General features: G+C 39.1%; 1 protein-coding gene and 1 long non-coding RNA gene across 14 annotated transcripts in view; one reads left to right on the top strand and one right to left on the bottom strand.

Moving 5' to 3' along the window:
* FoxP (forkhead box P) overlaps window positions 1–7,432 on the top strand; it is a 913,334-nt gene extending 905,902 nt beyond the window's left edge. For all 12 annotated transcript variants that reach the window (XM_070086983.1, XM_070086981.1, XM_070086982.1 and 9 more), the window contains one exon: window positions 128–7,432. In XM_070086983.1, the coding sequence (XP_069943084.1) occupies window positions 128–589 (462 nt within the window). In that variant the 3' untranslated portion in view covers window positions 590–7,432. The remainder of the gene's footprint in view (window positions 1–127) is intronic.
* The window catches only part of LOC138852989 (uncharacterized), a 51,388-nt gene that overhangs the window by 23,785 nt on the left and 11,882 nt on the right, over window positions 1–15,721 (bottom strand). The gene's annotated exons all lie outside the window — the stretch shown is intronic.

The following is a 15,721-nucleotide window of genomic DNA, read 5'->3' as shown; positions in this document are numbered from 1 at the left end:
TGGCTTTGTTATCCATAAAAAAAACATGAGAATCAGTTTTAGGAAAATCTTGAGTAATCCATCCTTTAAATAACTAACCATATTATCATACTTTTTTAATATTAACTCAAATTTATGCATTTGACAGGCTGCTTTGGCAGATTCTAACCTACCAATGCTGAACACTGCCTTCAGTATCCCCTCTAGCATGGACAAGAGTGGCTCTCCCCCTGTCTCCTATCATGAGAGCATGGCACATCATGAAGAGGGAGATGAACCACCACATAGAGAGCGTGATGATGAGCAGGATGATCCCTACCCATCACAACTTGTCAAGCAAGAGATGACGGAAGAGGAAACTCCAATGGAAACTCAACGGGATTGTGAGGAGGAAGCACACCCAGCTTCACCTATGTCACATTATCACCATTACTCTGGGATAGATGAAGACCGACCTCTGTCTCGCAGTCCTGTACCACCAAGTCCTGTATCGCAACCTCCGCCTGTGTCTCACGCAGTACCCCATGTGCCAACATCGCTTGGCCTTCCCCCACCCTTACAGTTGTTGCATGATGCACACATGCGGCAAGGACCTCCTCTAGAAGGCTAGTGATGTAGGGCATGAAAACTGATCTTTGTATACCTCCAAGTGGTTTAACGCTTGAAAAACTTTTCATACTGCCATCTTCCTCTGACAGGCCAGCAAGTGGAGGCTGGCTATAAAACAAGACATGCATCCAGATAATGGGTGTTATTTTAAAAGATATCTCTTATTTAGATAATACATTATCTGAATTTCTTAACGTTGAAGCACTGGCTTGTGTATGTGACACAGGGAAACCTGTAGGAAAGAATGGAAGAATCTGTTATTTTTGCACTGATGGAATTAGACTTTCTATTAGACTAATTGTTTCATATCAGACTAGTCTTACCTAAGGCACTGTCATCAGTCATTGGCACAAGTGTTTATATTCTCGGTGATGGACAGACATTGTTTTGTACAGATGGTTTAGACAAGGATGTGATCGCTTACTGTAGTAAGTGTAGAGTTACAGGACTACAGTGTAGGCTGAGAGTGATACTCTAGCCTCATTTAGTGTAGCATAGCCTAAGGCTACAGATGGTACAGCAGCCACCTGTATACCATTCCTAGATGGGTCTACAAGATCCTACTGTGCTTTTCTAGCCCCTGTTCCCTGTCAACCTTAGCCCAGTAGATAGTTCATTAGTTCATATGCTTGCTTCTCTGGTAAGCTCAGTCAAGTTAATGCAATTCTTGGCTGATTAGGACTAGGCACTGAATTTTATGTACGATTGTAGAGACACCTATCAAAAAAATGTAATTTTACAAGTGCCATATTGAATTCTATGTGAGCTTATATTATTTTTAACCAATGAAATTTGATCTCAATCTCATATTATAGCTCTTCCATGACAATGACATAACTTGAGAGCGGTGCCGTTGTGCATAAGTCAGCTAAGTTAGCTGTCACTCGTATTTTCTCTCCTACAAATCTGGCAAGTTTAGCAATGGTATTGCTAAAGATTACAAGACATGAGTAGTATTTTGTTCTATACATCATTTGGGAATGTGCTTTTCTCATCTACTGAAGGATGCAAACAAAATCTATGCTGTTCATCTTCATTGCAAGTGCACAAATTTTTCCAATGCAGTAGTCCTGTACCTCAAATAAACCCACCTATTTACATTATTTATTTGTTATTTATATTGTAGAATAAGTGGGGTTAGGACAGCACAGAAATGAGATCCTTAGTAGTGTAGTAATTTAGTATAAATCTAGAATTAAAAAGCCATCCCAAACCTAGTAAAATGGGAGAGATGTGATTGTTGTTGTAGTCTGAATTATTTTGTTGAGGGTCCAGTTCTTGTAAAGAACTACAGTCATTAAATGTTCAAAAATTGTCATTAAAATAGCCAATTATGCAGAAAAAAAAGAGCTGATATGTATGTGCAAGAAAAGTATTTGTTTAGATCTCAACTGTATTACATTGTTCCAGCTAATATATGACGCCAGTTTGCAACAGTTTTATGCCCTAAGTAAATATGAAGAGGGAAGTTTATGAAGCTCAACTGAAGTTTTGGTGTGGACACCACTTTACTATTGTCTTTTGTAAGTAAATATGGCATGACATTTATATAAAAATCGTAAGAAATTACTTAAAATTTGCAATAACTAGTATGGTCTCAAAAGTTATACACCCTTCTCCAAAGTACATTCACTGGGCTTGGTTAGTAGGAACTGCATAGAATGGACCATTGTAGTAGAAAGCATTGTTAAAAATGCTACTTATGATACATACTCAAGCCTATGTATTGCATTACCATTGTAGGTTAGCCTTGCTGTGTTAGGAAGTTAGGACTATGATGGGGTGGTTTTCCAATATATATATATTTTTTACATTTATTTATGAATCTCTTTTACTGTTGTACTTTAATACATAGGAATGTCCTGTGTAGTGGAAGCGTCTCTCCAGATTCTTTGGTTGTATATCAACTTCCCAAGCAGTAGTTGCAGGGTAGGACCATGAACAAACCCCCATTGTAGTTCTATTTCCTAAATTGCCATATGTCCCTGTTGGTCGCAAGTCACAAGGTAGTAGATGAGCTTCTAGTAGAACATTCCCTTTGGGCAAGGTAAAGCCCAATCCCTGAGCAATAACTGTCTAATGTATGACTGTATCATCATGAACAAACATCCCTCCCTGTCTCCCAGTTGCAATCTCAAACTGGTGCCACAGACTGGCCTCTCTGTAAGATACTGTATTAAATGTGCTTTGAGTTAATGAAGCTTCTGAATATACGTATGCTCATGCCCTGAAGCGAGAAAGGTTGTCTTGACTTGCAGAGGGCCAGAAATGTGAGCACAGATGAGGCCCAAAATCCATAGACCACAGTTTATTACAGTATTTGAATAGGATGTAATGCTGTATTACGTATTTAAAAAGTTATATTGGAAAATAAGCACATTTTGTAACTTTGGACCATGAAATTTGGCATGGCTGAATATAGCCCCGGTGAAAAATATAAAATTGAACACATGAAATTTTTGAAGTGTAAAATTTTTAATGGAGGGTAGCTAAATTCAAATTGTAATTCCAAAGGCATTTTTTCCATGTCTGCATGCATTGAGGGCCTCCTGTACATAGAATTTCAAACATGTGACATGATCTACATCATTCAAGTAATAGAAAGTTGTTCACAAACAAATTTTATTTAATGAAAAATTTGCTTGTTGGACCACTTGCTAAGGCTTGATTTAGGGTCATGTGAGATACAAGCCGGGTCAGAGGACTGGTCACGTACAAGTGTACAGAATTTTAAGTTACAGGTGTTGCAGCCAACTTTTTGTTCATATTGTAAATTCAACAACACACACACACACACACAAACATGCAAACACACACATACACACACACACACACACACAAACACACGTGTGCCAACTCAGTAATCTTATTATTCAGATTTAGTCCAGAGACCTATAGAAGAAAAGTGTTCTCAACTCTATATTTATATGGCAAGTGCTTTGTATGCCAGACATGTTCATTAATGAAGAAAATGAGTGTGTTTTGATATTCACTACACAAGTGACATTTTTTTTATCATTGATAACCTCATTCCTCACAAGATTAAAATGCAAGGTCTCCATTGTCCTTATGTGTAAACATCTCCTTAGCCACGGAGACATGTGATGTAGTTACCAGTTATGAGTTGTGATGATATTTGGTAATGAATATGTGGTCATGTTTTTAAAGCATTAATCACAGATTTCATGTATAAAAATAATGTCATTTCAGGTCACCTTTCCCCCTCCCCCCACACACACGGAGTATTTTTTTTGTAAGATCTGAATTAGTCAAGACTTTAATTTTTTAAAACTGGCTTTAATTTATAAACTCCCATTTTCATAAATATTTTTTTGGTTGTGTCAAATTATGAAGGTTTCTTACTAGTTCCTAATTATGTAATAAATGCAAGGGTAGCAAAAAAAAAAAAAAAAAGGGAGTATCATATTTTTGTCTATATATTTGTAAAAACTGAACTTAACTGGTGCTGCATGTACAGCAGATATAATTTTGATACCGACAGGACAAGCTTGTAGCGTTTCAGTAAAAATAAAAAAAAGAATACTTCCACGACTGATCTGATTTTATGATAAAAAACTTGAAGAATTTTATTTTATTTAAGAATTTTATTATTTTACTAATGTGGCTTTATTAGAAGTATCATGCATCCAGTAAAGTTTTAAATTTATCTATTAAAACCCACACATGTGCACAGATTTTTAATTTATTGCAAGGAATTTTTGGAAATTTTCCTTCACAGCTCCTGATACAAGAATGGAAAAGTGAAGACCAATATGTGATACAAGTAACTTTGTCCAAAAGTGTTGGTCTCAGTGGAGTATCTGTCTGCAGATGTAGTTTATTTCAGTGATACGTTGAAACACTGTACACCCCACATGTAAAAACCCTACACAGCAAGTAAAGTCATTAGAGTATTGGTTCACTTTATTTTTTTTAAAACCCTTTTAATCATAAATTAGCATTTTATCACTGAAAACATACATTGTAAAACAAATATACCACATTGTATACTAGCATATATCATCATTACCTATGAAAGTATTCTCTGATCAGTACCATAGAAGCAGATCCTAGAGGGATGGAAAAATGGTAACTTATATCCACTCCTCCACTGCTTATAAATTGTCTTTTTCCAAAAGTCATCACATTTTAGATCATTCCCAAATTTTTTTTGTTTATTTGCTTTTCCAGTGTTTTTAGTAACCAGGGATGCATACCCCTCCCAATGGGCACCTATTTTAAATTGTTAGGTCTAAATGGTTTTGAAGTATATTTTGCCTAGCTGCTTGCCCAACATTATCAAATAGTTACATTATTTATTTTACTAAATGACAGGACTGAAAACATCAGCCCTACAGCAACTCATGAACAAAACTGCCTAGAAAGTGCATCAGTAATGCTATTATGGGCTTTGTAAAAATACCATATAAATTTTATAATTAGTTTTTACATACTTATGTACTGTAATTTTATGTAAATAAATTTATGATCGAGTGGCAATGGTTAGTGAAAAAGAACCCCTTTTAACAACTTTGATCTGGTTCTGCTTCTGCAGGAAGACGTATACCAGCTGGAAACATTTACTCTATACAGTGGTACCTTGACTTACAAGTGGGCCATCTTATGAGTTTTCTGAGTTATGAGCCGTCGCTCGGTTGATTTTTTACTTTGAATTGCGAGCAGAAGTCCAAGTTACGAGCGAGCTTCAGATATGCTGCCACTAATTGGTGCAGTGAACGCCACAACAGTGCACATGGTTACCTTGCCGTGGAAGCATCTCTCTTGTATTGTGCTTGCACCTTGTGCGGTTATTTTGCCAAATTTCTTTTTTCTAAGCATGGGTCCTAAAAAATTAAGTGCAAAGGACAGTGGTGAGAAAAGGAGGATGATGTCCATTGAATTAAAGCATGAAATCATATAAAAACAAGAGCGAGGTGTGGTGTAGTCAACTTGGCGAGGCAGTACAAGTGTAGTATGTACTTCTTGCCTTGTGCCTTCTCTGTGAGAAGGCACGAGGCATTTATGCTGATTTACTTCCGAGATATTCACCCTAAACGCAGGCCGATCTGACTGGGGGGGGGGATCTGAGAACATCGCTTTTGTTCAGCGTTTTCCTTATAAAACAAGTGATCTAGTGCAGTTAGCTTCACAAACACTCTATTTTCTCTTATAATAAGACCTCAGAAGGGTCAGAATGGGAAGATATGGTCAGTGATAATTATTTTCACCTCAGGAGTGGCCACCACTCGTCACAATGACATTTTATTCTAGAGTATATATCATGTTTCTATGTTATTTATATTGTTTTTTTATGTCATATTAGATCAATTGTGATAGATAAATAAGCTGTAGAATTAATATTAGCATTATATTGAAGTATTTTTTCCTGCCTCCCGAGAGCTAGGAATTCTGCTGGAATGGATTAATGGCATTTCAGTTAATTTCAATGAGGAAAATTGATTTAATATTTGAGCAGATTGAGTTACGAGCTGGATCATGGAACGAATTAAACACTTAAGTCAAGGTACCACTAATACAGTGGACCCCCGCTTAACGATCACCTCCCAATGCGACCAATTATGTAAGTGTATTTATGTAAGTGCGTTTGTACGTGTATGTTTGTGGGTCTGAAATGGACTAATCTACTTCACAATATTCCTTATGGGAACAAATTCGGTCAGTACTGGCACCTGAACATACTTCTGGAATGAAAAAATATCGTTAACCGGGGGTCCACTGTATATTACAGGTTAATCATAGGCTTATAAATAAGAATGGCCTTGAAGAAAAGACAGTAGTGGAGTTAGCTTTTGTTGTGACAACATTCAGTATGATTCAGAGCTTTATTAAACCCTTGATAAATGTAGAGCAAAGCATTGTCACAATTAAGGCTTCCTCTGCACCCATCTCTCCTTCATTACTGCTGGCAGTATTCATTGGTACCCAAGAATATCCTTTACGAATCTTTTTCCCTAAGCTGTGGTTGAGTTTTCATGCACTTTCCGTTGTGCATTTCATATCTTAAACTCCCTTTCATAGCTATATTCACAACCACATTAAACAGTTTCACATCCTTATCTTTGCTCAATTTTCTATGCCTGCAATCCATTTTGCTATCTGGATCACATCTAAATGGTATGCAGCTTATGCTTTGTTGATATAATTACCCCCAGATGGAGGGTGGGTAAAGCATTGGGGAGAGAGGGTTTTCACTTTCTTTTAACTGCAATATTGGAACAATTTACTTTAGGACAGAGGTATATAGTGAAATATTAGCTGACATCTATTCTTTCATCTGTCACAATATCAGATATATAGGGCATGTACCAGGAAATGACTGATAATCAAGTATATAGAAGTGTCACTGATAATCAAGTATATAGAAGTGTCTTATGGAAAGCACTTCCCTAATCCATGGTGCAGTAGCTGACTTGTTAGGTGCATAAATAAATGTGAATGAGATAAAACTGAAAGTTATTACTAAACTGTCAAGGGACTCAAAATTAAATAGACATGGAAGCAAGACAAACTGTTGCCATATCCTTTTACATTTAGACTAAAATCCTGACATGACTGAACTGACAAAAAAAAAAAAAAATGCCACTGCTCAGAAAAAATAGTAGTACTGTATGTAGAGTACCATAACTACCTCAAATAGAGGGTGTTCCCTTTTCATTTATCTGCACTTGCTGTCTGTACATTTTTGCAAATTTGGTGAAAATTCACAGAATACTTTTTCTAGTTTAATTCCAGTCGAACATCAAGGAGAATCTATATTCATCTACATACCTATACTGTGTTTTGTGTCAGAGCAATAAAAGCAAAGAGATATTTTGTTATTCTTTACAGGTTTTATTTCACTACCCTGTAGAAAAAAAAATGCTTTCAGATTGAGTACAGTAGCCTACTATGTAGAAGAAATACAGTATATAAAAGCAGAATCTGATGTGCTAGTGTGACTTTTTTGTATACATTTGCTGCTGCCATGTCCATTTAGCATTAATAAAACTGCATGTCAGAACTTAAATTGAATTGCCCGCTTCAGTTATCAGTTTATTTCTGCTCTTTGTCCAGTGGTTGTTCAAAAGTGAAATGATTTTTTCAAAATATTTATTTTGACATTGCAAGAATCTCAAGAGATTTATTGCTTTTGGGATACTTCTATCACCCAGAGGATCCCTAATGAGTAAACTCACCTGCCACATTTCCTTATTAATCTCATCATCCACCTGACTTTGCACTTAAGACTAAATGACTATCACCAAATTCATCATATCAGTGATTCTTGTCAAGCTGCTGAACTGTTAAAACTGCAAATGTCAGCAAATATTAGGTAACACTACCACAATTGGATGCCATGCCCACCTCACTGTATCTTACACAAAATACACACTTAGCGTCATCTCTTGGAGAGGCACTCAGCACGTCTTCAAAAAGTCAGTCCCTGTTAATGGTCAAACATCTTTTGATTAATTCTCCCCATTTTTAATGTGCAGACTACTGTACATATTTCCAAATTCTCCTTCAGCATCCTGATGGTCTTATCCTGTCTGGCATTGAATGGCTTCAGGTTTATTAAGGGTAGCCAACGAAGGTGTAGAATATACTTGGTCCCTACATTCCAACTTGGACAATTTCAGGACTGAATATCATTGAAAGGTTTATCAGCTGCACATGAAAATGGACTAAAGATTTTAGTAGGGTTAACTTTTAGGAAGGTAATGAGAGGTTTCCACGACATTTGGTAATCAAAGAGAAGGCCAGGGAATGTTATCATTTCACTGTTTTAAAGCCACATAGGTTTAAGACATCGTGGGCTAACAGGCCACCAAGTGAAGGTTTAGTAGTGGGAAACCAGAAATCATGGAAGTGATCCAAGTGCTAACATAACTGATAGCAAACTGAAGTGTTTACTCTGAGCTTATATGTAGTCTGCATAAGTGAATGTCAAGTTAACATATAAGGATGATCAAATACCTGTGGGTAGAACCAAGGTCAGACCATTTATAACTATCAGACAAAAGGCAGTGCTGAGGACACAGCTTTCTACTTCTATAAAGTTGGGGAAAAAGCTATTTGTACAAACACTGAGCATGTCTGTTAGAAAATCTAAGTAAAAATGGTAGTTTATCTTTAAGGCCTAGGGAATAGTTTCTGAATAAAATGTTGCAATGTCATATGTTGTCATAAGCTTTTACCAGATTAAAGAAAACTGCAATAACAATCATTTAACACAAAGGCATTCCAAATTTATGTATTGAGGCGTAGCAAGATGCCATATCCCCTTCTCGAAAAGAAAATTTGCACTGCACAAGGCACTTGTTAACTATTCTGTAACAAGTACATGTAGCATTGATAAGAGCGATGGATGTATAGTAAAACAAAGCAAGGGCAACTGCAGTTTCCATTGCTGAGGTAGCTTTCTTTTTGACTGTATTTGATTGAAAAAGGTTAGAGAGAGAAATAACGGAAATCCAACTGCGCTGAAGAGATGCAGCTTTTTGTCTACAAATACATTCAACATTCTCTTCATCAAAGATTGGGAAGTAGTTAGAGGAATCTCTGGAATCCTGCCAGGAAAATGTTCTGCTGCTAACTGTGGAGAAGCACTCCATTTGATCATATAAACTAAATACAGTACGTATATCCAGTAAAAACATGAGAAAGGTGCCTCAATATGTCATAATAGATCACAGCCTTCCCTGGAGCCATGCAGGGCAATGCTGACAAGGCAGACAGCAATTCCCCTCATCTCAAACAAAAGATTACAGGGTTACCCCCCAGTGTCCACCATGGGCAAAGAGAAAAGAGAACATTGTAGGTCTCTGGCCCGGAACTCTGTACTGCAGTATAGGAGTGTCGTAGAGATAGAGGAGGGGTGGGGGGGGGGGAGCAAAAGCCTGTGAAGTCCGGGATGTGGTACGAATGTCGAAGGGTGGCAATGTACTATAGGAGAATCAGAAGCAAGATCTTCATGACTATTATTATGGGGTGTACTTAGAAGCTGAGGAGGGCATGACAATTTACTCTGCTGGGTTAAGTGTTTCTCATATATACATGTACTTCATCTCGCTCTTTGGAGGAAAATGGGAAACTATGAAAATTGTGTGTGCCTTGTTGGAGTTAGGTTGAATATTGGAACCGGGTTCAGGGACAGGGTGGTTGCTTGAAATTTATTTCAGGATCTGAGGGAGGTCCTTGGGCTTGCCAGGGTTGCTATAGGGTGCTGCAATTACTACAAATCGGGGGAGGGGGCTGAAATTAAATCTTTACACTATTTTTTTTCATATAAAAAAGGGGACATCCCCCCCCTACACCTACCCTGAACTACAATCAACCTTTGTGTAGTAGACAGTGCCGATGCTCCCTAGAAACTGCCTCCTACCCTCCCTGGTATACAAAGATGATGCCTCAAGAACTGGCCTTGCTAGGTTTAACAAAACCACTTTATTAGACTAGATCATTACCATAACGGGAATCGTCGTTCACCCAGTAATAGCAGTAGTTATACACCTGCTGCCACCACTGGATCCACATGTAACTTCCAGTGATACTTTCATCATTCGAGGACATGCAAGGTCCTCCAGTACCACTGGTGGACCGCCCAACATGTAAGATAATCCAATTCCAATTTCATGACAGTGCTACTACCAGAGTCTGTCACAACATGGCTGATAATGATCACTTTTTGTTCTGCCGTGAACTTAATTTCACAAGGGAATTTTTTTTCCCACTAATGATGCCAAATGAAGGAATGGGTTATTTAGATTCAGTCCAAAGAGATTGAGGCATCTAACTCTTCTGTTTAAGTGCCCCTTTACCACACTAAGGAACACCTTTGCCATGAAGGAATCTTTATATATATATATATATATTTTTTAACTCCTCTAGAGAGATTTCTTGATGCTAGTGAGAAGCTCTTGATTCAATGAATCAATCCCCTCCCTTGGATGAATCCTGAGTGCCTCATTACCCAGATGCTGTATGTCCCTACGGGTTTCGTGCTTCTCCCACTTTATGAAATCATACAGAGGATATGAGAATCATGCATACATAACTCTGGAAGAAGGGAAAATATTACAGGTCACTCAGTATCCCATTTGCAATAAAAAATCAATGATCCTTCCCGTACACTTTCGCCTTGTTCGGAGTGACATCCCAGTTAGTCCCTTTTTTAATGAAAGTGAAATCCGTTATATGAGTGAAGAGCACACTCAACCTTAATTATGCTTGTGCACACTTGGTGTGTGATACTCACCTTGGATTTTCTTGAGACAAGTGCAACACCTTTTGTGCCCTCCCACCTAATATTTTAGAGAAGTGCAAACTCAGGGTTTATACAACCCATCAGGAATGGGAGGTATTGGGTTTTATTCGAGAAACTATAATATTCACAAAATGAGCTCAACCTGTACAGTTCAGCCTTGTAGACCTATATACACAAGACTGGAACTGAGGTAATCAGAACCCTCAGTATGGAAGCCGGTGTTCAGTGCCTGAATTTTACACAGAAGGCGGTGGAAGATGAGATAATTAGTCTTGCAGCTTTGTAGAATTATTCACAGAAGACAGTGGCAATGAAATAATCAATCTCAGCCTGGAAGCCGGTGTTCTGTATCGTAGTCTTGATTAATCTGAAAGGGATTTGGATAGTGAACATTGGCTTCAAGGCTTGAGGACTAACTGCCTCATCTTCCACTGTATTCTCATCAAAATTCGTCTTATCTTTCACTGTCAAGGTTAAAGGACTGATTACCACTCGACATGAAAGTACCGTGTTGTAACTGCCAGCATTATAAGGAAACAAATTTGGGCCATCAGCATTAATAGGATGGGAATATGCTCAAGCCAGCAGCATTATAGGAAAGGAAAAGTATTGTGATCATCAGCATTATGCGGAAGAAAACTTGTTGCGGCCACTAGGATTATGAAGAGTGAAAAAAAGAGTCGTGGATATCAGCTATATAAGGAAGGAAACGCCTTAGGGATACCAGCATCTATTTTTTTATAAAATCAGAGTCCAAAAACTTTATTGTTACAATCAACAATACATATTAAAAAAGGGCTGAATTTAATTTTATTTCAATAAAAAAAATACAATTACTTTGTAGGCGTCTTTTTAGTAATCTTCACTCCGAACGACATGTGATATACTTATTTTCTGTAAGGACAGAAGGGGAGGGGGGAGGAGGACAAAGTGCCTGGTCCCGGGGCCTGAGACATGCTGATTAAAGAGCTCAATTGCTTGGCTGTCGAATAATAATAATATTATTTCTACAAGTACATGTATAAGGTATACAGACCATAGCGGACATCAATGACATACTACTACGTATATAGAAAGCCTCTTATTATTAAGAACATTTCGGGCACATTAGGTCAGTTTTGTCCCAGGATGCTAACCATATTGGGAACGGCTGAAGGTCCTTGATCTGTATTTCCTCGAACGCAGGCGAGATACATGATAATGTACATTTGGAAGGTCCTGGAGGGATTGGTACCAAACCTGCACACGAAAATCACTCCCTATGAAAGCAAAAGACTCGGCAGGAGATGTAACATTCCCCTGATGAAAAGCAGGGACGCCACGAGTACAATGAGAGAGAACACAATAAGTGTCCGGGGCCCAAGACTGTTCAACTGCCTTCCAGCATACATAAGGGGGATTACCAATAGACCCCTGGCTGTCTTCAAGGCACTGGACAGGCACCTAAAGTCAGTACCTGACCAACCGGGCTGTGGTTTGTACTTCAGCTTGCGTACAGCCAGCAGTAACAGCCTGGTTGATCAGACTATGATCTACCATGATGCCTGGTCTCAGACCAGGCCACGGGGCGTTGACCCCCGAAACCCTCTCCAGGTAAACTCTAGGTAAACACCAGTCGACTTACACCCAGGTACCTATTTTACTGATGTGTAAACATGGACAGCAGGTGTCTTAAGGTAACCATCCTAATGTTTCCATATGTACCGGGGATCGAATCGCTGAGTGTGTGAGCCGAGTGTGATAACAATCCGAACTCGGTCTACGTGGGTTGGAATCCCGGTATTAAGGACATGTAAAGGTAAGGGGGGTAAGAAAATATATCAACATTACCACCAGACAAAGGAAAGAATTAAAATCTCAGAGCATTGAGTCAAATAAAGATGAAACTAGGTACAATACTCTTATTGCTAAACATAATGAAGGAAAATTTCTGGGTCTGCACCTTGACAGCAACTTGAAATTTAACACCGATATCCAACACAAAAAAAGTATCCAAAACAGTTGGTATCCCTTCACAAATACGTTATAACACAAACTCACATTATAATATTCACTGATCTATCCTTACCTCGCCTATGTTATTTGTTTCTGGGGACCTACAACAGCAACTCGCCTAAAGCCAATACAGTGGACCCCCGCATACCGATGGCACCACATAGCGATTAATCCGCATACCGCTTGCTTTAATCGCAAAAATTTTGCCTCGCATACCGGTTAAAAACCCGCTCACCGATTTTCGTCCGAGACGCGTCCAATGTGCGCCCTCAGCCAGCCTCACATGTGCCGCCCGTGCCATTGTTTACCAGCCAGCCTCCGCGGTAACATTCAAGCATACAATCGGAATATTTCGTATTATTACAGTGTTTTCGGTGCTGTTTCTGGAAAATAAGTGACCATGGGCCCCAAGAAAGCTTCTAGTGCCAACCCTACACCAATAAGGGTGAGAATTCCAATAGAAATGAAGAAAGAGATCATTGATAAGTATGAAAGTGGAGTGCGTATCGCCGACCTGGTCAGGTTGTACAAGAAACCCCAATCAACCATCGCTACTATTGTGGGCACCAGAAAGGCAATCAAGGAAGCTGTTCTTGCCAAAGGTTTAACTGTGTTTTCGAAACAAAGATCGCAAGTGATGGAAGATGTTGAGAGACTCTTATTGGTGTGGATAAATGAAAAACAGCTAGCAGGAGATAGCGTCTCTCAAGCGATCATAAGCGAAAAGGCTAGGAAGTTGCATCAGGATTTAATTAAAAAAATGCCTGCAACTAGTGCTGATGTGAGTGAATTTAAGGCCAGCAAAGGTTGGCTTGAGAGATTTAAGAAGAGTAGTGGCATACATAGTGTGATAAGGCATGGTGAGGCTGCCAGTTCGGACCACAAAGCGGCTGAAAAATATGTGCATGAATTCAAGGAGTACATAGAGACTGAAGGACTGAAACCTGAACAAGTGTTTAATTGTGATGAAACAGGCCTGTTTTGGAAGAAAATGCCAAGCAGGACCTACATTACTCAGGAGGAAAAGGCACTCCCAGGACATAAGCCTATGAAAGACAGGCTTACTTTGTTGATGTGTTCCAATGCTAGTGGTGATTGCAAAGTTAAGCCTTTATTAGTGTATCACTCTGAAACTCCCAGAGCGTTCAGGCAAAAGAATGTCCTCAAGGATAATTTGTGTGTGCTGTGGAGGGCAAACAGTAAGGCATGGGTCACTAGGGACTTTTTCTATAACTGGTTACACCATGCATTTGCCCCCAATGTGAAAGATTACCTAACTGAAAAGAAATTAGAACTTAAGTGCCTCCTGGTGTTAGACAATGCCCCTGGTCATCCTACAGACGTGGCAGAGCGACTTTATGGGGACATGAGCTTCATTAAGGTGAAGTTTTTGCCTCCTAATACCACTCCTCTCCTGCAGCCCATGGACCAGCAGGTTATTGCAAACTTCAAAAAACTGTACACAAAAGCTCTGTTTGAAAGGTGCTTTGTAGTGACCTCAGAAACTCAACTGACTCTAAGAGAGTTTTGGAGAGAGCACTTTAATATCCTCAATTGTGTAAACCTTATAGGTAAGGCTTGGGAGGGAGTGACTAAGAAGACCTTGAACTCTGCTTGGAAGAAACTGTGGCCAGAATGTGTAGACAAAAGGGATTTTGAAGGGTTTGAGGCTAACCCTGAGAGGATTATGCCAGTTGAGGAATCCATTGTGGCATTGGGAAAGTCCTTGGGGTTGGAGGTTAGTGGGGAGGATGTGGAAGAGTTGGTGGAGGAGGACAATAAGCTGATAGATCAACTTCAAGAGCAAGAGGCCAGACCTGAGAAAACTGGTTCAGAGGAGGGGAGAGAGAAATTGAAGAAGTTGCCTACTACAAAGATTAAGGAAATGTGTGCAAAGTGGCTTGAAGTGCAAACCTTTTTTGATGAAAATCACCCTCACACAGCTATTGCAAGCCGTGCTGGTGATTATTACACTGACAATGTTGTGAAACACTTTAGGGAAGTCATAAAGGAACGAGAGGTACAGGCTACTATGGACAGATATGTTGTGCGAAAGAAGTCCAGTGACTCTGAAGCTGGTCCTAGTGGCATTAAAAGAAGAAGGGAAGTAACCCCAGAAAAGGACTCGACACCTCAAGTCTTAATGGAAGGGGATTCCCCTTCTAAACACTAACACTCTCTCTCCCCTCCTCCCATCCCATCAATCATCACCAGATCTTCAATAAAAGTAAGTGTCATGTAATTGTGCATGCCTTTTTCAGTTTGTGTACTAAAATTAACATTTCATGTGGTAAAAAATTTTTTTTTTCATACTTTTGGGTGTCTTGCACGGATTAATTTTATTTCCATTATTTCTTATGGGGAAAATTCATTCACATACCGATTATTTCGCATAACAATTACCCCTCTTGCACGGATTAAAATCGGTATGCGGGGGTCCACTGTATTAACCCCTCAAAAAAACCTGCAGTACGAATGATCAAACCCCTCCCCCCTTCCCACTTTTTAAAGACTTAAACATTGTGGAAAATATTTTAATTTTCCAAAGCTATAGTGCCTAATAGGTGTTTAATGTGTCGATATGGGTCAAAAATGTATTTGAAAATAGGATAGAACCAAGAGTTCCCTTTGCGCATGTGCGGATGTGCGGGGGAGAGGTCGAGCTGGGGCACGAGGGGCGGGAGTGTTTTTGAATGTAGTGAGGAAGCTGTGAAACATGGGATCAGGAAATTGCTGTTCACGGCGGCCTAAGGATTAATATAGGCCTCACTTCCTAATAGGAAGTGTTGTAACTGTTCCTGGTGAAGAGTGAGGGAACGTAATTTACGTGACCACCGTAATAAAGTGGTAAAATGAGTGGATAATAGTAGG

The sequence above is a fragment of the Cherax quadricarinatus genome, chromosome 20, assembly GCF_038502225.1.
Source record: "Cherax quadricarinatus isolate ZL_2023a chromosome 20, ASM3850222v1, whole genome shotgun sequence".
Classification (NCBI taxonomy): domain Eukaryota; kingdom Metazoa; phylum Arthropoda; class Malacostraca; order Decapoda; family Parastacidae; genus Cherax; species Cherax quadricarinatus.
Note: the sequence above shows the minus strand (reverse complement) of the source record. Positions and strands in the feature narration are given on the sequence as shown.